Here is a 25461-nt window from a genome sequence, read left to right on the forward strand (position 1 = left end):
AAATAGTTGGGGGGAAAAACAACAACAACAACAACAACAACAACAACAACTTAGGTGCCACAGCCACTTTAAATCTAACTTTAAATAACAATGTTACACAAATCTGAGCCTCTTCAGGCGTTGACAATACGCAGCCCACTACATTCCCTAACATTATTAATTCGGCCACTCGTCAGTTTGGCTAATCAGTTTTTGTTTAGCTAGGTGTTGCTTGTAAAATGGTTCCTTTATTTTTGCCACTTATCAGCTCCACTACTGGTGCGATCTATTATACTACAGAAAAACAGTTTGAGTCTGTACGAGCCCATGCTAGGTCCGCTGTAGGATTATGGTACTAAAACAACAACAAAAATGTGTTTGAGGTTTCACCTTCTTGACACACACACCAATCACTCCCAAACCACTCCAACTAGGAGCTAACAATCCAATTACCCCTGGGTGAGCTGTGACCACTAATCATACACCACAGACTGGATATCAGTTTCATCAATTCGCAAAAACTCGTGACCTACAAATCTACTTCTCTCTCTAACCAGGCTCTCGCTGGATCTACCACAGCAAACTATTTCTTACGATCAAAACTGTTCACAAGACGACAGTCAGTGTATCACCAGTGACTATTCATTAAGTCACACAGAATCTCTGTACATTCCGTTGCTCAATGTTAGGAGGAAACAACCGTCACAGCCACGTATATGAACAGGGGCCTAATAGACTAAATAGTCATGCTGCCTCCGTGAGGTGCAACAAATTAAAATACTGGTTCTACCAATCAAAACTTCTTTCCCTCTCCAAAGCATTAACCGCCAACTGCGGTGCCTCCATACACTACGCACTGGGCCGCTGTACTATCAGACCTAGGCACACATCGATATATCCACTTAGTCAGTGAGATGTCTACTTGGGAACTAACTAACTCTTTATGTAATACAATAGGAACCATTTTTATGAACAAACACACAGTGCCTCGCCAACTTTTGTCAGTCATCTAAGACAGCGGCCGGCTGCGGCACGTTGCTTAGTCATCATCTATGGACTCAGCGATGGCGAGTTGGTGCATCGCTGACGTCACACACACTCACCACCTGCAGTTTTTCTTTTTTTATTTTGTTGATGCTCACGGATCATCTACAACATATTTTTTTTTTCTTAACACATTGTACACATATATTTACAGTAACCCCCAGGTGTTATTAAGTTAGTTATCGGGTAGGATGCTCAGCAGTTTTAAGGGCGAATGTAACCCGTGAGTTTTGGCACAGCACATGCTTCATATGGAGCCAAAAGCTCTTGGTTTTAAGCTGAGCTGGATAGAAGACATACATCTACGGCATAGTGGTGTCGGTACTGTATGATCCATTGTCACGTGTTCGATCTTGGATACGCCAATCAGTGCGTTAGAAGCAGTTAAACAGTTCCAAAAGGATACTGAGGGATGTCTGATAACTATATTCTCTGACTACCAGCCAGCAGTATATGTAATACGCAACCTCAGGAGGAATTGCACTCCTCACGACAGGCATCTGCCATGTTAATAGTGGCAACAATGAGGTTACTGGCTTTCTGTCTTGGATTAACATCCTGAGTGCCTGGATAGAAATGGTGTAGAAACAAAAGAAGGATCAAAAGATAACAGCATTCTCAATGGACAGCAATACTGGGTTAATAGTGGAGCAAGTACAGATTCCTAGTCTCATTAAAGTTCAACAGAGCTAAATTGTAATCCCCTACATAGTTTGTCATATCTTCCCATCTGCCATAACACCAAATTAGTCACAGAGATTTTGTGTAGTCCAACATTAAAGCCAACTGCAGGAAGTTGACTTGTACTTGCATCAAGGCCTAAAGGAAGATTACAGCATAGTCACCTTGATCCAGTGGAACCACAACCAAAACCAAGCAGTTTCTACTATATACTATAAACCACAGATAATGTGATATACTAGGTTGAAGCAGTTGCACTTGTGGACATGACAGCCAAAACAATTGATATTGCCTTCCAACTGATGTTGATCGCACTTTTTGGCTGTCCTACACTGATAACCACCAACCAGCACTGAAAGTATGAGCTCCACCTGCTCACAGAGTTATGCAAATTGTACAGCGTCCAACAGCTTTGAACTAAGGCATACCATCTTCAATGCAACAGCCTTACTGATCATTGGCACCACAGTCTTAGGCTGCTCTCATCTGCCATTCCATGGAGTGGACAGAAGCCCTGCCATGAATATTGTTGGGAGTACGTGGTGTATGTACTGCCTACAATGATTTGCAGTCTTCGTTGGTGGAAATATTGTACATGAAATGTCTGGTTCTACTCACTGACTTTCTGACTCAAGCTGTGCTTCTGGACAACAGTAAGCTACCAGCATTAGCAACAAGGATGAAAGAACATATTGCCCACTTCCACATACCCCCTCCTCAGGCACACACCGTGCAGTAAGTATTTGTCAACAAGGCACTAAAAGACCATGGGCATGTCATGCTGTGTGACAACACTATCCAGGCAGCACTACAACTCCTGTACTGTGAAACTCACAAAGTGCTACAGTGTGACACCCACAAATTCACAATATTTCTGAATAGCATGCCCTCAGTAGTTCCCATTCAAAAGCAGAAGGCAGCATGGGTGCTTCAGCATCAAAGCAGTGATAAAGGACTTGCTCTTCCATAAAAGAACATCACCTCTACCATCGAAACACTATCTGATGGTCTTTAACTCACTTCCTCTTCCACAGTGGGAGGGAACAATGCACCACCATCATCACAGAGAGATGCTGCTGACCGCACCCCTCACTCTCATTACATCTGGAACCCACAGACACCAAATCCCAACATACCTGGCTGAGTACCACTGCTTCAACCTTAACCATACCTACCAATGGTGCTGCACACTTGAGGGAGGGGGAAACTACCTGCAAAGGTCAATTTTGCATCTGAAATCAGAGATTAATGTGCATTTCTATATCTTTTTGTAAAACTATTGTTAAGTCTGTTCATGTGTACTTTCTATCATCTGGTATTTATGCCAAAAAAGTGGTTTAATTTTTTTATTTCCAAGATGCCTTCAGGATTCTGTTTCAGTAGACAGTCTTATATGTTTTAATATTGTGCTTTCGGAATGTGGTGCTACAGAAGAATGCTGAAGATTAGGTGGGAAGATCACATAACTAATGAGGAGGTATTGAATAGAATTGGGGAGAAGAGGAGTTTGTGGCACAACTTGACAAGAAGAAGGGACCGATTGGTAGGACATGTTCTGAGGCATCAAGGGATCACAAATTTAGCATTGGAGGGCAGCGTGGAGGGTAAAGATCGTAGAGGGAGACCAAAAGATGAATACACTAAGCAGATTCAGAAGGATGTAGGGTGCAGTAAGTACTGGGAGATGAAGAAGCTTGCACAGGATAGAGTAGCTTGGAGAGCTGCATCAAACCAGGCTCAGGACTGAAGACCACAACAACAACAACCGTATGAACAGCTGCCAAGAACCAGTAGTGCTGTGAATTTTAAAGTTTTGCTTTGCAAATGACACTGGTCGTGTTGCCTGACATAAATCATTTTGTTTTTGTAGTCTACCAGATGCATTAAAGACATTAATGAAAGTTTCTCTTTCCTGTCTTCTCTGAATGATGATGTTCCTAAAAATGTCATTATATCTTCCTCTGTTCTAACGAATGTCATCCCTTCTTGATGATATGCCTATTTTGATGGATCTGTGTAGCTTTTCTGTACACATCACAACTATTTTCACTTGATTCAACACTATTTCGAATACAATCATTACTACTAGTATCTACAATATCTTCTAGTTTCATTACCTCCAGACTCTTGCTCTGGAAGTTTTAAATATTCAAATATTCCTTGTCTGACAGCTGATGAGACAATTTCAATTTATATATTGTGACTTGCACCCAATGAAGTATTTGAGGTACAGTGACACACATTAAACAACAAGCATTTGAGGTACAGTGACACACAATAAACAACTCAGAATCATCAGTATACATCACAGAATCACATCAAAGCCTTGAGCTATGAACTGAACAATTGCATTATTATCAGGTGACATGATGCTTAAAGAAATGTTAAGCAGTGAAAATGACTGCTGTTGCTGTTCCACATACATGTAAGAAGTCAAATCAGTGAGTATAACTACTGGTCTGTAATTTCTAAAATGCAATCCCTATTGAAAAGAAAAAAATTCACAAAATTTGGAAGTTTTGTAGAAAAAAATACTTCACTTTAGACAGATAAAATTTCAAAACAGGAAATTTAGCTGCTTCTGCAGTTTTAGTTTTAAGACCCTTCCTCATCATGGGTTTTATGGACAACAATATGTTAATTAATGATGGCATCACAAAGAATGGCAGAGGTATGTTAGCATCCTGGGTTACTAAAGTACCTCTTTCATAGCAAGTAGCAGAACTTAGATTCCACTATTTATTCTTTACTGGTGGACAGGTAGTTATGCAGCCTCAAGTTGCCACGTCTCTTTGATTCCAAGCTTCATCACACAATCATCAGGAAATTATGTTTAATTGCCTGCCATTAAAAAATGTATAGATGCTGCACAGGCACAGAGCTAAGACAGCTAAACAGACAATCTTATTTTTAGCAATCTTGAAATCAGACATGCCCCTGGCTCTGAAACATATGAGGGGCATACCAAAAATAATGAGCAACAATTTAAAAAAAAAAAAAATTATCGTTGCTTCTTAGACAAACCACATACATCATCTTAATCTACTTACTTCTACCACTTTTCAACATAGTCTCAATTTCTTTGCACACATTTTCCCCAACACCCTGCAAGATTTTGAAGACACTGATGTAATGCTTGTCAAACATCCTCCACCATCTTGCATCTGTTCCTCAACAGAACCAAAAAGATGGTAGTTCGAGAGTGTCAAGTAGGTACTCTAGGGTGAATGTGGAAGAGTTTCCAATCCACATTTCCTGATTTTCTTCACAGTGGCACAAGCAGTGTGAGAGTGTGCATTATCTTGTTACAGGATGATCTTCTTTTCAGAGTATTTATTGATGGAGCTTCAAAAGCGTAGGATATAATGGACAGCATTTATGGATTGTCCATGTTCCAGAAAATCAATCAGAATCTTTTCTTGCTCCATTCTGCAGAGGCAGTTCAAGGCCAACTACTATGAGGATCATTTTGGATACTTGCGTTTTTACATTTAAAATGTTTCACGCGTCTCTTAACACTTCTGACATCCATACAGACATTGCCATAGACATGTTTAAGACTGAAGTGAATTTCAGTGTCACATTTTCTCTCTTTAAAAAGCATACTGTCAAAATGAAACACTGACGTTGGCCATTTTGGAAGAACTGTGGTCAGATGATAAATGCTAATTGTATCACAATATGGCAAAGTGTGATGTAAAGTCTTCAGATTATGATCTAGCAGTTGTTTTTCCTATGTTGCTGGAACTTTAATTTCAACAATTGGTTGCTCACAACTTTCAGTATGGCCCTTGAACTATGATGTGCTCAAAGCTACATTTAAATGAACAGAATGTAAGACTGGCTGAAGGACCTGTACACTCTGTTTAGAAATTGTTTCCACAGTCTATGAATAATAGACTTATGGACATTTAACCATCTGACTACCTCTGTCTCAGTTTGACCCGACTTATCTTACACCTCTATCAGTTTGTCTGTTAGCTACCATAGCTGTCTTGTCTCGTTCTTACAGCAACAATTATTGCCCTATAAAAGTATGCAGTCATCTGCTATGATGAATTTGGATTTCCAGTGCCTCTGGTTTGTAAGGTGAATGTGTATACAACCACACTCAACTTTCATGGCAGTCATGTTGTGTTTTCTTATCACTTGTTATTTTTATCTGGTTAAATTGACCAGTGTACATGGGAAACAAAGCTACAATCTTTCAAAGCTATGGGGAAAAATCTAGCACTGTAGAGGTGGAAATGGATATAGAGGCGAAGAAAATTTAACTAAAACTCTAGCTTTTGAAATTAAACTTTTCTTCTAGCAAAGAGATGAGAGGGAAGACAACAAGACTCTTCAATAACTATACAAGAAATTCACCACAAGCTCAAGTCAAGGTGTATTTAGTAGGACATGATGCAGAAGCAGTATGTAGAAGTAGTCCAAATACTGATTCTCTTGACACCTTTATCCCTTCGAGCCCCAGTGGTTTCTGCTTCAGACCACCATTTTATTCAACTGTTTTTCAAATACCAGTCCCATTAGCAGGAAACCGCCAATGTTACTACAAGACAGAGACATCTAGTGGTACACTGAGGTACTGCTATCAATGTAGCAGTCACTTAAAGCATTCAAAGAAACAGTGGTCATACTGCAGAGGCTAATCACATTGAAAGTAACTATATCTAAAGAATTAGGCCTTTACAAATGTCTGCTCGTGTCTGTGTATGTGCGGACGGATATGTGTGTGTGTGTGTGTGTGTGTGTGTGTGTGTGTGTGTGTGTGTGTGTGTGTGTGTGTGTGTGTGTGTGTGTGTGTACCTATCCTTTTTCCCCCTAACGTAAGTCTTTCCACTCCCGGGATAGGAATGACTCCTTACCCTCTTCCTTAAAACCCACATCCTTTCATCTTTCCCTCTCCTTCCCTCTTTCCTGACGAAGCAACCGTGGGTTGCGAAAACTCGAATTTTGTGTGTATGTTTGTGTTTGTTTGCGTGTCTATCGACCTGCCAGCGCTTTTGTTTGGTAAGTTACATCATCTTTGTTTTTAGATATATATCTAAAGTTGTTGTAACATAAATTTGAGTTTGTACTACTGATTGTATGAATGGATTCAGAATCAAACCACTGGGAAAGTATGTACTTTTGATATGATTTTATTTTAATTTTAGGCCTATTTTTGCTTGGTATTTACAGCTATAATTTGTTTTAGGTATTATGAGTTCATGGATGTTTCGAGGTGTGGGATTGTGTCTAGGAAAAATGAGAAATTGCTTTTAAATATATCAAATGAAATAATAGGTGGCTGAAACCTGTTTGCCCAAAGTGAAACCACCTCCTTAAAGCACTGGACTGTTTACCTTTTGCTTCTTTCTTCTTGTGGTCTTTGCTTACTATAATAACTAAGGTCAGTTTTAAAATTATATCCCAATCTTGTATTTGTTGCTTATTATGATAGCGAAGGTTGATTCTTGTAAACCATTTTAAAATTATTTTATTTTTCATATTGTTGTAAGGCAAAGAATTAAAATCCTTAAATATTATCCCCAATGCAGAAACTGGTGGAGTTCACTGTGAGTGGTCATTTGATACTTTTCCTTCAACAAACAGTGTTCATGTCTAACAAGACCCATTGAGGAAAAGCAATATAGTACCCATGTTTCACCCTAATTAAAGATGAATTCCTATCTGGAATACAGTTTTCTACTGAGAAAGAAGATGTGAATTCTTTCTTTGTTCAGCAACAACTTTTCTTTTTGACAGTTGAATTTAGATATAATGACTTGCTCATAGTTTGCAGTGCATGATCTTAATCAGTTGTATCACAGTGTTCACAGTTGTCCTGTAGAACTGTCCCCTCTTCTTCTGTCTTGGCCTCTTCTGAAACAAGGCAAAAGCAGCTCTTAGTTTTATGAAACAAACTAAAAGTTTCTTGTTGAAGATATAGCAGAACATACATGGTTATTCATAAATCCTTAATCCATGAAAAATACTTTGCAAAATGTTTAGTCTTTTGGCACTGTAAATTAAAAGTGTGAAGATGAGCATCATTTCAACTGATAAAAGAAATTAATCAAACCTTCTCCTTTGTTTTGTACTTTGTTCTTTTGTTTGAGTACTTGTAGATGTGATAGGTATAAACCCAAAAATTTCACCTTATGCAGACTCGTGGAGAGTGTGGTTGCAGAATGTTACCCTAAGATCATTCCACACTTTCAAATAATGATCTCTTACAAAAGACAGTAGTGCGTATATTAAGTTACACTCCTGGAAATGGAAAAAAGAACACATTGACACCGGTGTGTCAGACCCACCATACTTGCTCCGGACACTGCGAGAGGGCTGTACAAGCAATGATCACACGCATGGCACAGCGGACACACCAGGAACCGCGGTGTTGGCCGTCGAATGGCGCTAGCTGCGCAGCATTTGTGCACTGCCGCCGTCAGTGTCAGCCAGTTTGCCGTGGCATACGGAGCTCCATCGCAGTCTTTAACACTGGTAGCATGCCGCGACAGCGTGGACATGAACCGTATGTGCAGTTGACGGACTTTGAGCGAGGGCGTATAGTGGGCATGCGGGAGGCCGGGTGGACGTACCGCCGAATTGCTCAACACGTGGGGCGTCAGGTCTCCACAGTACATCGATGTTGTCGCCAGTGGTCGGCGGAAGGTGCACATGCCCGTCAACCTGGGACCGGACCGCAGCGATGCACGGATGCACGCCAAGACCGTAGGATCCTACGCAGTGCCGTAGGGGACCGCACCGCCACTTCCCAGCAAATTAGGGACACTGTTGCTCCTGGGGTATCAGCGAGGACCATTCGCAACCGTCTCCATAAAGCTGGGCTACGGTCCTGCACACCGTTAGGCCATCTTCCGCTCACGCCCCAACATCGTGCAGCCCGCCTCCAATGGTGTCGCGACAGGTGTGAATGGAGGGACGAATGGAGACGTGTCGTCTTCAGTGATGAGAGTCCCTTCTGCCTTGGTGCCAATGATGGTCGTATGCGTGTTTGGCGCCGTGCAGGTGAGCTCCACAATCAGGACTGCATACGACCGAGGCACACAGGGCCAACACCCGGCATCATGGTGTGGGGAGCGATCTCTTACACTGGCCGTACACCTCTGGTGATCGTCGAGGGGACACTGAATAGTGCACAGTACATCCAAACCGTCATCGAACCCATTGTTCTACCATTCCTAGACCGGCAAGGGAACTTGCTGTTCCAACAGGACAATGCACGTCCGCATGTATCCCGTGCCACCCAACATGCTCTAGAAGGTGTAAGTCAACTACCCTGGCCAGCAAGATCTCCGGATTTGTCCCCCATTGAGCATGTTTGGGACTGGATGAAGCGTCGTCTGACGTGGTCTGCACGTCCAGCACGAACGCTGGTCCACCTGAGGCGCCAGGTGGAAATGGCATGGCAAGCCGTTCCACAGGACTACATCCAGCATCTCTACGATCGTCTCCATGGGAGAATAGCAGCCTGCATTGCTGCGAAAGGTGGATATACACTGTACTAGTGCCGACATTGTGCATGCTCTGTTGCCTGTGTCTATGTGCCTGTGGTTCTGTCAGTGTGATCATGTGATGTATCTGACTCCAGGAATGTGTCAATTAAGTTTCCCCTTCCTGGGACAATGAATTCACGGTGTTCTTATTTCAATTTCCAGGAGTGTATTTCTCAATCAAAAAATTATGTAGGAAAAGTATAGATAACTTTGGGTGTATACTGAATCATAATTTATCAGCATCCTGTCACAAATTAAATTGTAAACTTTCCTGTGAGAAATGTAATGATCAAATAGGGTATATTTGTTTATGCACTGTGCAGTGGCAAATTCTGAACTTTTTCTCACAGCATTGGATCTTTCCATTGGACTCTAGGCTCATCCCCAAAACTTAAGAAAAAACTTTAAAGAAAATCTCAGTTCACTAGTATGCAGGTCCTCAACCACTCTGTCATCATTGGAGGAGACTTTAACCTCCCCACAGATAACTGATATAATTAGAGTTTTGAAAATGGTGGGCATGATCCAGAACACTACTAAATGGCTTCTCTGAAAACTTAGTAGAACAGATAGCATATAAACCCTCACAAAATGGAAATGTATTGTATCTAATGGCAACAAATAGACCTGAATGTTTTCAGGATGTCGCGTTGAAACTGGTACCAGTGATCAAAGGGCAATTCTAGCAACAATGATTACCAACATACAAAGTGCAACAGAAAAAGTAGAAATAAAAAAAGATTTTTATGTTCAGTAAACTAGACAAAGTGGCAGCAACGTTATGTCTCAAGAAGGAACTTGAAACATTTCGTTCTGAGCACAAGCATGTAGAAGAACTGTGGTTTAAGTTTAGAAGAATAGTTGACCATTCATTGGAAAATTAATACCATTGACATTCATGGTATGCAGGCATTGTGAAGAAACTTCTAAAGAATCAGAGACTAGTGTACAATAGGTGTGAAACAAAGGATATGGCTCTTGTTGTTGTTGTTGTGGTCTTCAGTCCTGAGACTGGTTTGATGCAGCTCTCCATGCTACTCTATCCTGTGAAGCTGCTTCATCTCCCAGTACATACTGCAGCCTACATCCTTCTGAATCTGCTTGGTGTATTCATCTTTTGGTCTCCCTCTATGATTTTTACCCTCCATGCTGCCCTCCAATACTAAATTGGTGATCCCATCATGCCACAGAACATGTCCTACCAACCGTTCCTTCGTTCTAGTCAAGTTGTGCTACAAACTCCTCTTCTCGTTAATTCTATTCAATACCTCCTCATTACTTATGTGATCTACCTATCTAATCTTCAGCATTCTTCTGTAGAACCACATTTCAAAAGCTTCTATTCTCTTCTTGTCTAAACTATTTATCATCCATGTTTCACTTCCATACATGGCTTATGGCTATAGACAGAGAAATGATAAATAAAAGATGTTCAGCTCTCAAGAGGGCAATGTTTGAAGACTTTGAACACTTCTGTAGAAGAATGTAATTGAAAAATCCTTCAAAAATCCAAAAAGATCTAGTCATATACAAAGGCTGTTAGTGTCACCAACGTTAGTGTGGAGACACTCATGGATGACACAGCAACTAAAACTGAGGACCGAGAAACAAACTAAGGAATTCTGAATGCTGTTTTCAAATGTTCGTTTACAAAGGAAAACCAGGTGTATTGCTCCAGGCTAATTCTCTTACCACTGCAAAATTGAGTGACAGGTATTAAGATATAACTGAAATCTATACAAATGAACAAAGTTCCAGGGTCCATTGAAATTCCAGTCAGATTTTGTACAGAATTTGTGGCAGAGTTAGACTCTGTTGTTTCGACTATAGCACACTGTCAGTCCTTCAGGTACTGGAAGAGTGTATGGGTCACATTTGTCTACAGAAGGGTAGCAGCAGTGATGCACAAAACTACTGTCCATTGTCCTAGACATCCATTTGTTGTAGAATCTTAGAACGTAGAATCTTAGAACATATTTTGAGCTCAGACATAACAGTGTATCTCAAAGAAAATGACATTCTGTGTGTCAACCAGAATGTGTTTTGAAAACATTAGTCCTGCAAAACCCAACTTGAGCTTTTCTCACTTGCATATGACTTGCTGAAAGCCATGGATCAGGGCAGTCAGATAGACACAGTATTCATTGACTTCTGAAAAAGATCTCAACCAGTACCACTTCTGGTTTATTGTTCAAAGAATTGTACAGTATTCCAGTATTAAAATATTTAACTGACTGCCAAATTAAATCAGTGGCCTACATATTAACAGAGCATTACTTAGAGATAAAAGAAAGATGTATTTAGTTGATAACACTTTTTATTCAGTAGATAAAATTTTAGTACGGACATATAGACTTTATGCATACATTTTTACTGCTTTTTTATTCTGTATTGTGCAACATGTGTCAAAGCTTGTATGATTCTTTTAACTTTGCTTCTCTTTTGATTGTTTTATGTTGTTATGTTCTCTCAAACTGTTTTTGTAAATTAACTGTACTATGTTCTATGTAACCTAAGCACTCCGTCTTCAGGCCACGAACGGCCTACTGGGACCATCCAACCACCGTGTCATCCTCAGTGGAGGATGCAGATAGGAGGGGCGTGGGGACAGCACACTGCTCTCCCGGTCGTTATGATGGTATTCTTGATCGAAGTCACTACTATTTGGTCGAGTAGCTCCTCAATTGGCATCACGAGGCTGACTGAACCCCGAAAAATGGCAACCTCGCATGGGGGCCTGGATGGTCACCCATCCACAGGCCGACTACGCCCGACAGTGCTTAACTTCGGTGATCTCACATGTACCCAGTGCGGCAAGGCCATTGCCCTATGTTCTATGTAACCTACAGTTATATATTCTTTAACTCGTTGCACATTCTAGTATCTCACTTGCATAAAATATGTACATAATATAAATATAAATAAATAGGAAATATGGGCTATAAAGTAAAATTTGTGATTGGATTGAGATTTTCTTGGCAGGGAGGGCACAGCAGTTTATCTGGGATGGGGAGTCTCATGTGTCCAGAGGTCCTAGCTGTTAATGATGTATATTAATGGCCACAATGATATTATTAGTAATCTCAGATTTTTGCAGATGACACAGTTGTCTGTAATGAAGCACTGTCTGAAAAATGTTTCACAGATAGTCAGTCAGATCTGGATAAGGTTTCAAAGTGATGCAAAGACTGGCAACTTGATTTAAATGTTCAGAAATTGCACACCACAGTATCCTATGACTACAATGTCAGCAAGTCACAATTACAATCAATCAGCTGGACCAAATCCATTAGTATAACAATTTGCAGAAGGAAGGAAGATTGGGTTTAATGTCTCGTTGACATTGAGGTCATTAGAGACAGAGCACAAGCTTGGATTGTGTCAAGATGTGGAAGGAAATTGGCCATGTCCTTTCAAAGGAACCATTCCGGCATTTTCCTGGAGCAGTTTTGGAAAATCACAGAAAACATAAATGTGGGTGGCCGGACATGGGTTTGAACTGTTGTCCTCCCAAATGCAAGCCCAGAGTGCTAACCACTGTGCCATCTCACTAAGTCAGTTTGTAAGGATATGAAATGAAATGATCACATAGACTCCTTTATAGGTAATGCAAGTGGCAGAGTTCGGTTCATTGATAAGGGATTAATAAATTGGTTAGCGCCATGTTCCATGAATTATTCGTACAATTAATCATAAAGATGTACAAGCCATTGACCATTTCTTTTAACTTGTTTGAGCCACACATAGACCACAGTGCTCACGTTTTCACAGTGCTTTTGTCATTGGACGTGATTAATGACAAGGAGCTACCCACAGTTGCAATAAGTTTATGGCATCAGTGGAATCTATAAAGGCGTTTTTGGTGCCAGCCATGGTTGAATTTCAACCTGGCAACGATTCTCATGGACTATCTCTCATTACTTATATCAGCAAAGTTGCATTTCACAACCCACTCTTCAGCATACCTTTCGGCCTTCAAAGCCCAGGTAGATTTATGTGTAGTACGTGCCTTTGTGCAGATTTAAGGTCTCCCACACCTTGTCCCATTCATTTCTGGCCATGTGTCTTACTACTGCAATGAAATTATACATTGGGATGCATCACTCTTAATATGAATCATTGTTGCATTTTTTACAAACTGGTCAGCTATCTCATTACCCAGAATCCCAGCATGGCCCTTGATCCACACAAGTGTTATCTCCATAATGGTGTTGTGATACAGCAGCAGCTATTTAGTGTGGTAAATAACAACTCCCTTTGTCCTTACCAACTGAGGGCAGTGGTTGCATCATGGCAAGTGAGTCTCCAAGTATTACAAATGGATAGTTGCTATGGTCATGCCATAAGCTAATGCCTCTTCAATGGCTACGGGTTTGTCCTTGTAAATTGATGCTTCTTTTTGTAGATGAAATAGATAATTCTTTTTATTTTTAATGTCCACATAGGCACAGCCAATGGGTTATTTGTATTTAGATCTGTTGGTATACACACAAGTAGAACATGCCCATTATTCAAAAAGGCTTTCTAAATTACTGTTATTGATTAGTGGGTTTCCAGAGTAGTCTATATTAATGCATCAGTATGCTGCCAGGCTGATATGTTTGTTCTCTCACTCATACTAGGGTAGTAATCACATTCTTTGAATGATATTCTGGTACTTGCCAAGTGTTGAAAATGCCTTCACAAGTGGTGGTGTTGACTTATGGATCCATTAATGGCTGCTGTAACATCACACTGTAAGGTTACAATTCTTTTTGTCACCACATGCCACAAGCATAGTAGGTGTTTCAGAATAAATTTTATGCTGAGATGTTGTTTATGTTCTGATAAGAGTGCTTCCATTATTTCAGCCAACAGTTCATTCGTCAGGTTAGATCCAAGGAGCCCTACACACAATCGTAATGCTTTGTATTGATACCTGTTGACTATCTGCATCTCCTAGCTGGAGAATGTACCTTACAGCATGCAGGTGTAATCTAGGTCAGGGGGCATCAGTGCACAAAACATGTAGAGCTATTACAGGATCCATACAGCAAGTTGTTTGCATCTTGGCACGAAGTATATTCAGAGCATTTGACATGGGCTATATGGTGGGACCATCAAAGTTTGTTGTCTATAGGAAGGCCCAGGTATCTGACACATCCTTTAAAAGGAAACTTTGCCATATTGCTTCAATTGTTTTGAAACTGTATCATGAGTATATACCGACTGCCAACTTACTAGGTAAAATGGTACATCTGTTCTGTAACCAGTGTCCAAAGTGATGTATTGTTCCACTCAAGTTATTCTTAATGGCCTCCAAGGAAGCATCAAAAGCATAAATTCATAGACTGTCAGCATATTGGAATACACGAATTCTACCTGACAAAGTATTTTGGAGATCACTGGTGTCAATGTTAAACAACAAGGAAGAGAGAACTGATCTTTGTGCAGCCCCATCCTGGTCAGCCTCGGTCCGATAGTGCCCTGATCCGAAAATGCTATTAACCTCCTAACCTGGAACAGAGACAGAACACTGCAGGCAAAACTTTGCAGAATCTGCAAGTTTCTCAGTTTTTGAGCAACAGTAGGTACAGAGACTTTAACATAAGAATGACTTAAATCTGTACAAAATGCGTGAAATATTTATTCATGGACTAACACAATTGTAAGTCTACTACCAGATGCAATAGCATGTATGTTGTGCCCTGCCCACATTGGAAATCAAGTTGAAAATTGGGTACTAATTCGAAATGGTCTACATGCCATTCCAAACATGTTTCAACCAAATGTTCCAAAATGTTATGTGTGTGCAGGATAATAACCATATCAATCTACATTAATCAGCTGATGATGTGTCTTTCTCTTTCTTTAAAATGGGCACAGTGCATATTTTTTTTCATAGCTGCTGTTATAACGTCAAGTTGAACACATATATTTCAAAACGACACAAAACATATAAGTCACTGAGCACGTTGACAAAGCAAGACATGTGAACATGGTAACATTTGAATGAGCACTGAGTGCAAGTTTAGCAGCCGCTGGCTGGCTGGCCGCTTAGGTGGCAGCATGGCTGCTGCTGCATGGCTGGCAGACAGCGCTGCATGTAGAGGACGGGCGTAATTTCGCGGCGGCACTTTGAATGATCGGTGAGTTACAACATCTGCAATCTTAACACACTCCTTCCAAAAAGTGTTTAAGACTTGTAATAACATGTTTATCCCTTGAAGACAAGAACTTGATCATGGGACAGCAGATATTATCCAGTTTGGGTGCTTTACTTTTGGATGATTTGACTTCTAGCTTGGTTAATGTGAAAGGTTGCATTAGCTGATGTCATTGTTTTCGAATTGGTCAGTTTCAGTCACATTATCTACCACTGGAGGGTTTATCCCATACAATATTTCCTCCACCCTAGGCAGTTTGTCAGTGTGAAGGGGTACACATACATATTCTTATGGAACCATAAAATTTGTCTCCAGATTGTCAATACTGGGGTTTATGATGGAGTGCCTAGCAGAATATTAAAGTACTTTTCTGCACACGTTAGTCCTGTAATTAGCTATATTCATAATTTTTCCTTTAGGAATGCTCAGTTTCCTGAACAATTAAAGTACTCAGTACTAAAGACGGCTCTATAAAAAGGGGGAAAGAGATAATGAGGATAATTTTAGATCTATTTCTATGCCATCATTGTTTTTAAAAGGCTGTGTATGTCTTGGATAATTGATCATTTTATATCACACAATTTGCTGTCAAATGTGCAGTTTGGCTTTAGAAGTCATTTAACAAATGAAAGTGCTATATTCTCTTATCTCTGAGAGGTACTGGATGGATTAAACGAAAGGTTTCAAATACTTGGCATATTTTTTGATTTAACTAAGGCATTTGATTGCATTGATCACAAAATATTGCTCCAGAAGTTGGACCATTGTGGAATATGAGGAGTAGCTCACAATTGGTTCACCTCTTACTTTAGCAACAGACAGGAAAAGGTCACATTATTCATAATGTTGAGAATGGCTGTGATAGTGGGTCTGAGTGGGGTACAGTCAAGTGGGGGGGGGGGGGGGGGTGGGGGGTGCCCCAGGGACCAGTGTTGGGGCCACTACTGTTCCTTATATATAATGATATAACCTCTAGTATTACGGGTAACTCTAAAATATTTCTGTTTGCTGATGACACTAGCTTGGAAGGAAAGGATGTGGTGTGTGCAACATTGCCTCACTTTCAAACAGTGTCCTTCATGACATAAATTCATGGCTTGCAGAAAATAAACTAACGTTAAATCACAGTAAAACTAAGCTTTTACAGTTTCTAACACACAATTCAACAAAACTTGGCATTTTAATTTCACAGAATGGGCATATGATTAATGAAACTGAACAGTTTAAATTTCTAAGTGTTCAGATAGATAGTAAGCTGTCGTGGAAAGCCCATGTTCAGGATCTTGTTCAAATACTTAATGCTGCCATTTTTACTATTTGAATGGTATCTGAGGTGAGTGATCGTTTGACACAAAAATTAGTCTACTTGCTTACCGTATTTTCATTCGCTTATGTTGTATGGTATTATATTTTGGGGTAACTCTTCCCATTCAAAAAGGATATTTTTGACTCAGAAACAGGTGTTTCAGGCAATAAACACACACACACACACACACACACACACACACACACACACCTTACTGTCATTTCTTTTGGATCAGATTTCCTCAACTCTTGTGCAGAAAGGTGTGCAGTATACTGCTGCATCCGTTTTCAATAAGCTACCGCTCGATTTCAAAAGTCTTAGCAGTAATGCACATGCTCTCAAATCAAAACTGAAGAGTTTCCTCATGGGTCACACCTTCTATTCTTTCGAGGAGTTCCTAGAAAAATTAAGCTGATTCTTGTTGCATTGTTGATTGCATTTACTTAAACTTATGGACTGACTTCTTTGGGTTCATAAACAATTATTTTTATTTGTTATTACTTTTATGTTGTAATTTCATGTGCTGACACGTTCCATGACCTTGGAGATTTGCTCTTCAATTTGATCCTATGGAAGTTGACATGTAAATAAATAATGTTTTAACTCCGTGCAGTACTCTGCCCATTTGTATATTATCTATTCATTAAGCTTTCTTTTCATCTTTCCCTGACATGCTTTAAACTAAATGATGTTTCCCTTCACACTATTTTTTTTGTTTATTTGTGCTTCTTTCCTTTCTGAAGTTGCAGCTTGGTATTCCTCGCTCCACTATCGGTATACCTTCCCCATCTTTTGCCTAGCATGCATGATGAGTGGTATCTATGTAGTCACTGCCATTTCAATAACCTGTACTAATCCTTTGTAGTCTTCCTCCACATATCTGTATTCAATGTATGATATGAGTTCTTTCTCTGCCACCTAATGGCACTTTTCCCCAGTTGCCTTATACTATGATGTCAACAGTAATTCCTACCATTTCCGTATTGTCTATGTATTGGAAAGTGGTCTGAAACCCCAACATTCTGAGGAACCCCACAAACAACAGGCAGTGTCAACTGAGGGGATGCCAGGATCACATCTCCTGCCAACTGGGCTTTCCCTGGTCTTGATATTCTAGTGGCAGAATTGTCATTCAGAATTACTAAGTTAGTCATGCAACACATCAAGCTCAAATGTGCCCACCTGATCCATTCAAACACCATCCTGTGCTTTACTATGGCCACTGCAATCTCCCATGATAATTACTGGGTAGCTGATTGTAGCTATCAAGTTATGGAAGGCATGTCTTGCTGCTACCAGTAGTTTGTGGGGCTTGGTATACTATCAAAACAGACATTTCAGTGTTTTCCTGATACCAATGTTTCCCTATTACCAAACCCACCACCTCTTTCCTCATCCTCCTGCCCAATTATATCCTGAGCCACAGCCATTTCACATTCAAAGTCCAAATCTATAAACACATCCATGTTATTGTTTTGGGTGCTCACTTGTCACCAACCTAAGCCAAATTGTTTGTTGACCATCTGGAGGAATACTTCATATGCAGTCTATACATAAAATTCCTTGTCTGGTTCAGATTCATTGATGACATTTTCATGATTTTGGCTCTGGCAAGGGAAACCTAATGCCTTTCCTCCATACCCTCAACACACACTCCCAAATCCCCTTCCCTTCCGGCTTCTCAACTCAATGAGCCATCGTGCTAGTTGTTGACGTCCACCTCTCAGATTGTTCCATAAATATAAGGGGTGTTCAAAAAGAAATGAGCTGGAGCCATAATTGCAGAAACCAGTATCTGTATGTTAGAAGTATTGATCCTGGCTGTTAAGATGCTTGTCCCACTATGACACAAAGCAGTGAACAGTTGTCTCATAAAATTCCCATGACTGCAATGTTACTTACAGCTGGACGTTGTCATCTGAGGTGAATTGTTTGCTCTTCAGGGCCTTTTTAAGGGGACCAAAAATGGCACAATCACAGGGAGAGAGGTTCGGACTGTATAGAGGGTGTCTGAAAACCTCTCATTTGAATTTCTGCAGGAGTGCTGCAACTGTGTTGGCTGAATGAGGCTTTGCATTGTCGTGGAGCAGAATGACCTCACAGGTGAGATTGCCTGGTCATTTTGATTTGATTGCTTGGCAAAGGGTGGTCACGGTTTGTGAGTACCGCTGGGCATTCACTGTTATTCCTGTGATTATGCTATTTTTAGTCCCCTTAAAAAGGCTCTGAGGGGCAAATGATTCACCTCAGATGACAATGTCCAGCTGTATGTGTGGAACTGCTTAACACTGTGACCCTGAGAATTTTATGAGACAGCCATTCACCTCCTTGTGTCACAGTGGGACAATACTTCTAACATACAGGTACTGGTTTCTTTAATTATGCCTTCAGCTCATTTCTTTTTGAACGCCCCTTATTCATATCAAGCAAATCAACCACCAACAGTACCTCCACTTTGACAGCTGTCACCATTTCCATCTCAAAAACTCTATTCCTTACAGCCTCACCATCCATGGACACTGCACCAGCAGTGGAAATGTTGAAATATATCAATAACCTTACCAGAGCCGTTACTGACAGACAATGTCCTATTCAGTTCATATATAAACAGATCTCCCTGACATCTCCTCCTCTGAGATAAGAAAACCTGTTGACCACCTGCCTACCAACAATCCTCTAATCACCCAGGATCATCTTGGCCTTGAAAAGCTCAACCACATCCTTCACCAGGGCTTTGACTACTTCTTTCGGTGCCCTCAAATGAGGGATATACTACCCAAACCCCTACTCACATCACGGAAAGTAGTATTTAGCCATCCACATAACCTATACAATATCCTTGTACCATCCTATTTCAGTTTTGCACCCCATAGGTCATTTCTTCGAGGACAATCCAGGTGCAAGGCCACACCCACCCACAACATCCTACTACAGTCCAATCACAGCCATTTCCTGTCCAATTTAAGGCACAACCACATGTGAAACCACACATGTTGTATATTAGCAATGTTGCAATCACTGTGCAGCATTCTAAATGGACAGGAGTGGCAGACAACCAACTGTCTCCTTGCATGAATCTCTAATGCCAAACTGTGGCAAACCACAGAATTGACCATCCTGTTGCTTGACATGCGGCTCACCATAACACAAATGACTTTAGCAGCTGCTTCACTATGCATGCCATTTGGACAATCCCAGCACAAGTTTCTCTGAATTACTCAGGTGTGAATTGTCTCTCCAGCATATCTTGCATTAATGCAATCCCCCAGACCAAAATTTCCCATAGCCCGTTTCCCACTGCTTCACCCCCCCCCCCCCCCTCTCTCCTACCCCTTTCCCATCCATCTCCCTTCCTTGCTCCCTTGCCTGTTATTTTCTCCATCTCCACCTTCCTCTCTTCCTCCTTCCCTGCCTCATCCTCTCTCTATATGTATTATATCCCTTCAAAACGTCCTTCATCTTACGCAACCACCAAGTCATCTGTTTTTCCAATTCTTGCCTCTCACTACCTCCTCACTTTCACCTTCTCAAATCCATGAGCCCAGTCAACTGCTCCCAATAATCAATATAACTGTGACAATGTGCATTTGGATGTCTGTGTGTGAATGTGTGTAATTTCTGCCAGAAAAAGAACCAGTGCTTGAAAGCTAGTGAATACTGTCTTCTATTTTGTGAGTCTAAGCCATACATCAATCTGCTGTAAGTGAGTGGTTGCCTTTCCCTTATTTTGTGTTTCCTTAAGGATGAATTACCATGGAACAGTATTTTATATGACGTTACTGGAAGAAACTTCACAAAGTATGATAACTTAATGATTTGTCTCCTCCCACGACTTGCAATGATTCAATATGTAAACATGACTGAATACAGTAGTTTTAGGAGATCCCAAAGTTGTTTTCTCCAGTTTATATTCTCATCAGTACGGATCCTTAAAAATTTTTAAGTTTCCATACTACTTAGAATTTCCTCACCATGTGTCACTCTTAGCATAGCATGTGTCACACTTAGCATTGGTGTAGCTCCTCCAGATCTGCAAATTGAAGACACTGTGTCATTTGTAAATGACTCCATTTGCGTTATACAGACATTTGTTTACAAGAAACATAGTGACTTAAGATTAACCCTTGTGAAAATCCCTAGGTGATTTCTCCAAGAATCTCACCTGATTACAATGGTTGAATTATTAAGTACAATATTCTGTATTCTTGTTATTAGATATGTTACTCTCCATTGGTTGGTTATAGCATCAATTCTATAAAAACTCAAGTTTATGTACAAGAATATTGTTATTCACCCAATAAAATAGATTAGACAGGTCACAGGTTAGAAGATTTAAAAAGAGAAATGGATAGGTTGAAGTTAGATATAGTGGAAATGAGTGAAGGTCAATGGCAGGAGGTACAGGACTTCTTGTCAGGTGTACACAAGGTTATAAACACAAAACTGAAATGGGTAATGCAGTACTAGGTTTAATAATGAATTAAAAATATGGATAAGCTATTGAAAACAGCACAGTGGATGCATTACTGTAGCCAAGATAGACACAAAACACATGGCTCCCACTTTAGTACAATTTTGTATGCCAACTAGCTCTGCAGTTGATAAAGAGATTGAAGAAATGTATGATGAGATAATATAATTATTCAGATAGTTAAGGGAGGCAGAAATTTAATTATAGTGAGGGACTGGAAACTGATAGTAGGAAAAGGAAGAGAGGAAAAATAGTAGATGAATATGGAGTGGGTACGAGGAATGAAAGAACAAGCCTCTAGGTAGAATTTTGCACAGAGCATAATTTGATCATAATTAACTCTTGGTTTAAGAATAACAAAAGAAGGTGGTATATGTGAACACACCTGGAGGTGCTGAAAGGTTTCAGATTCATAAATAAATAATTAATAAATGTCATGTGACTAGGGCTTCCCATCAGGTAGACCATTCGCCGGGTGTAAGTCTTTCGATTTGATGCCACTTTGATGACTTGCGCATCAAAGATTGATTATATGATGGCAAGACATAGATTTCAGAACCAATTTTTAAATTGTAAGACATTTCCAGGGGCAGATGTGAACTCTGACCACAACTTATTAGAACTTATTAGTTGTGAACAGTAGATTAAAACTGAAGAAATTGCAAAAATGTAGGAAATTAAAGAGATGAATCCTGTACAAGTTGAAGGAACCAGAGGTAGTTGAGAATTTCAGGGGAGTATTAGGCAACAGTTGACTAGAACAGGAAAAGAAATACATGTTGAATGGGTAGTTTTAAGAGATGAAATAGTGATGGCTGACAGATGATCAAATAGGTAAAAATACAAAGCATGATAGAAATACTTTGATAACACAGGAGTTAATGAATTTAATTGATGAAAGAAGAAAATATGAAAATGCAGTAAGTAATCAGGTGAAAGGGGATACATCTAAAAAGGGCAAAATGGTTAAGCAGGAAAGGTTAGAGAACTAATGTAAGGATACAGAAGCATATTTCTACATCTACATCATGCTCTACAAGCCACCTAATAGTGTGTGGCAGAGGATATTATTTTTGAACCACTAAGCCCTCCAAAAGGAGAAAAATACATACAGCATACTGGAAAATTCAAGAGGTTTTTGGAGAAAAGAGAAGGAACTGTATGAATATCAAGAGATCAGATGGAAAACCAGTACTGAACAATTAAGGAAAAACTGAAGGGCCGAAGGACTGTATAGATGGTCTACACAAGAGAGATTGCTCTCAAGGCAATATTATAGAAATGGAAGAGAATACAAGAAGTATCTGACAAAGCACTCAAAGACCTCAGTTGAAACAAGGCCCCAGGAGTAGACGACATTTCATCAGATCAAGTAATCTACTCTTCCATCTGGTGTCCAAGATGTGTAAGACAGGCAGAATACTCTCAGGCTTCAAGAAGAATGTACTAACTCTAATTCCAAAGAAAACAGTTTCTGATAAGTGTGAAAATTATCGAATTGTTGTTGTTGTGGTCTTTAGTCCAGAGTCTGGTTTGCTGCGGCTCTACATGCTTCTTTATTCTGTGCAAGCCTCTTCATTTCTGAGTAACTACTGCAACCTACATCCTTCTGAATCTACTTAGTGTATTCCTCTCTTGGCCTCCCTCTACGATTTTTCCCCTCCACGCTTCCCTCCAATACTAAATTGGTGATCCCTTGATGCCACAGAATGTGTCCTACCAACCAATCCATTCTTTTTGTAAAGTTGTGCCACAAATTCCTTTTCTTCCCAATTCTATTCAGTACATCTTCATTAGAACGTGATCTACCCATCTAATCTTCAGCATTCTACTGTAGCACCACATTTCAAAAGCTTCTGTTCTCTTCTTGTATAAACTATTTATTGTTCACTTTTCACTTCATACATGGCTACACTCCATACAAATAATTTCAGAAACGACTTCCTGACACTTAAATTTATGCTTGATGTTAAAAGATTTCTCTCCTTCAGAGACACTTTCCTTGACATTGCCAGTCTACATTTTATATCCTCTCTTCTTCGTCCATCATCAGTTATTTTGCTTCCCAAATAACAAAACTCATCTACTACTTTAAGTGTCTCATTTCCTAATCTAATTCCCTCAGCATAACCTGACTAAATTCAACTACATTCCTTTGTCCTCATTTTGTTTTTGTTGATGTTCATCTTATATCCTCCTTTCAAGACACTGTCCATTCTGTTCAACTGCTTTTCCAAGTCCTTTGCTGTCTCTGACAGAATTACAATGTCATCGGCGAATCTCAAAGTTTTTATTTTTTCTCCATGGATTTTAATACCTACTCCGAATTTTTCTTTTGTTTCCTTTACTGCTTGCTCAATATACAGATTGAATAACATCGGGGAGAGACTACAACCCTGTCCTGCTCCCTTCCCAACCACTGCCTCCCTTTCATGTCCCTGGACTCTTATAACTGCCATCTGGATTCTGTACAAATTGTAAATAGCCTTTCGCTCCCTGTATTTTACCCCTGCCACCTTTAGAATTTGAAAGAGAGTATTCCAGTCAACATTGTCAAAAGCTTTCTCTATGTCTACAAATGCTAGAAATATAGGTTTGCCTTTCCTTAATCTATTTTCTAAGATAAGTCGTAGGGTCAGTATTGCCTCACATGTTCCAACATTTCTACGGAATCCAAACTGATCTTCCTCTACCAGTTTTTTCATTTGACTGTAAAGAATTTGTGTTAGTATTTTGCAGCTGTGAGCTATTAAACTGATAGTTCAGTAACTTTCACATCTGTCAACACTTGCTTTCTTTGGGATTGAAATTATTATATTCTTCTTGAAGTCTGAGGGAATTTCGTCTGTCTCATACATCTTGCTCAACAGATGGTAGAACTTTGTCAAGACTGGCTCTCCCAAGGCTGTCAGTAGTTCTAATGGAATGTTGTCTACTCCGGGGGCCTTGTTTCGGCTGAGGTCTTTCAGTGCTCTGTCAAACTCTTCACACAGTATCGTATCTCCCATTTCATCTTCATCTACATCCTCTTCCATTTCCATAATATTGTCCTCAAGTACATTGCCTTGTATAGACCCTCTATATACTTTTTCCACCTTTCTGCTTTCCCGTGTTTGCTTAGAACAGGGTTTCCATCTGAGCGCTTGATATTCATACAAGTGGTTCTCTTTTCTTCAAAGGTCACTTTAATTTTCCTGTAGGCAGTATCTATCTTACTCCTAGTGACAGAAGGCTCTACATCCTTACATTTGTCCTCTATCCATTCCTGCTTAGCCGTTTTCCATTTCCTGTCGATCTCAGATTTGAGACATTTGTATTCCTTTTTACCTGCTTCATTTATTGCATTTTTATATTTTCTCCTTTCATCAATTACGTTCAATATTTCTTCTGTTACCCAAGGATTTCTACTATCCCTCGGCTTTTTACCTACTTGATCCTCTGTTGCCTTCACTACTTCACCCCTCAGAGCAACCCATTCTTCTTCTACTGTATTTCTTTCCCCCGTTCCTGTCAATTGTTCCCTTATGCTCTCCCTGAAACTCTGTACAAACTCTAGTTTAGTCAGTTTATCCAGGTCCCATCTCCTTAAATTCCCACCTTTTTGCAGTTTCTTCAGTTTTAATCTACAGTTCATAACCAATAGAATGTGGTCAGAGTCCACACCTGCCCCTGGAAATGTCTTACAATTTAAAACCTGGTTCTAAATCTCTGTCTTACAATTATATAATCTATCTGATACCTTCTAGTATCTCCACGATTCTTCCATGTATACAGCCTTCTTTTATGATTCCTGAACCAAGTGTTAGCTACGATTAAGTTATGCTCTGTGTAAAATTCTACCAGACAGCTTCCTCTTTCATTTCTTACCCCCAATCCATATTCACCTACTATGTTTCCTTCTCTCCCTTTTTCCTACTCTCGAATTCCAGTGACCCACGACTATCAAATTTTCGTCTCCCTTCACTACCTGAATAATTTCTTTTATCTCATCATACATTTCATCAATTTCCTCATCATCTGCAGAGCTAGTTGGCATATAAACTTGTACTACTGTAGGAGGCATGGGCTTCGTGTCTCTCTTGGCCACAATAATGCGTTCACTATGCTGTTTGTAATACCTTACCCGCACTCCTATTTTTTTAATTCATTATTAAACCTACTCCTGCATTACCCCTATTTGATTTTGTATTTATAACCCTGTATTCACCTGACCAAAAGTCTTCATCCTCCTGTCACCGAACTTCACTAATTGCCACTATATCTAACTTTAATCTATCCATATCCGTTTTTAAATTTTGTAACCTACCTGCCTGATTAAGGGACCTGACA

At 40.0% G+C, this 25461-nt stretch overlaps 1 protein-coding gene across 2 annotated transcripts in view; it reads right to left on the reverse strand.

Moving 5' to 3' along the window:
- Positions 1 to 6830: 6830 nt before the first annotated feature.
- LOC126272933 (cilia- and flagella-associated protein 91-like) overlaps positions 6831 to 25461 on the reverse strand; it is a 273513-nt gene continuing 254882 nt past the window's right edge. Inside the window, exon 15 of one of the 2 annotated variants that reach the window (XM_049976230.1) lies at positions 6831 to 7572. In XM_049976230.1, coding sequence (XP_049832187.1) covers positions 7502 to 7572 — 71 coding nt within the window. In that variant the 3' untranslated portion in view covers positions 6831 to 7501. The remainder of the gene's footprint in view (positions 7573 to 25461) is intronic. The other variant, XM_049976231.1, reaches the window with a different exon arrangement.

The sequence above is a fragment of the Schistocerca gregaria genome, chromosome 5 (genome assembly GCF_023897955.1).
Source record: "Schistocerca gregaria isolate iqSchGreg1 chromosome 5, iqSchGreg1.2, whole genome shotgun sequence".
Lineage (NCBI taxonomy): Eukaryota > Metazoa > Arthropoda > Insecta > Orthoptera > Acrididae > Schistocerca > Schistocerca gregaria.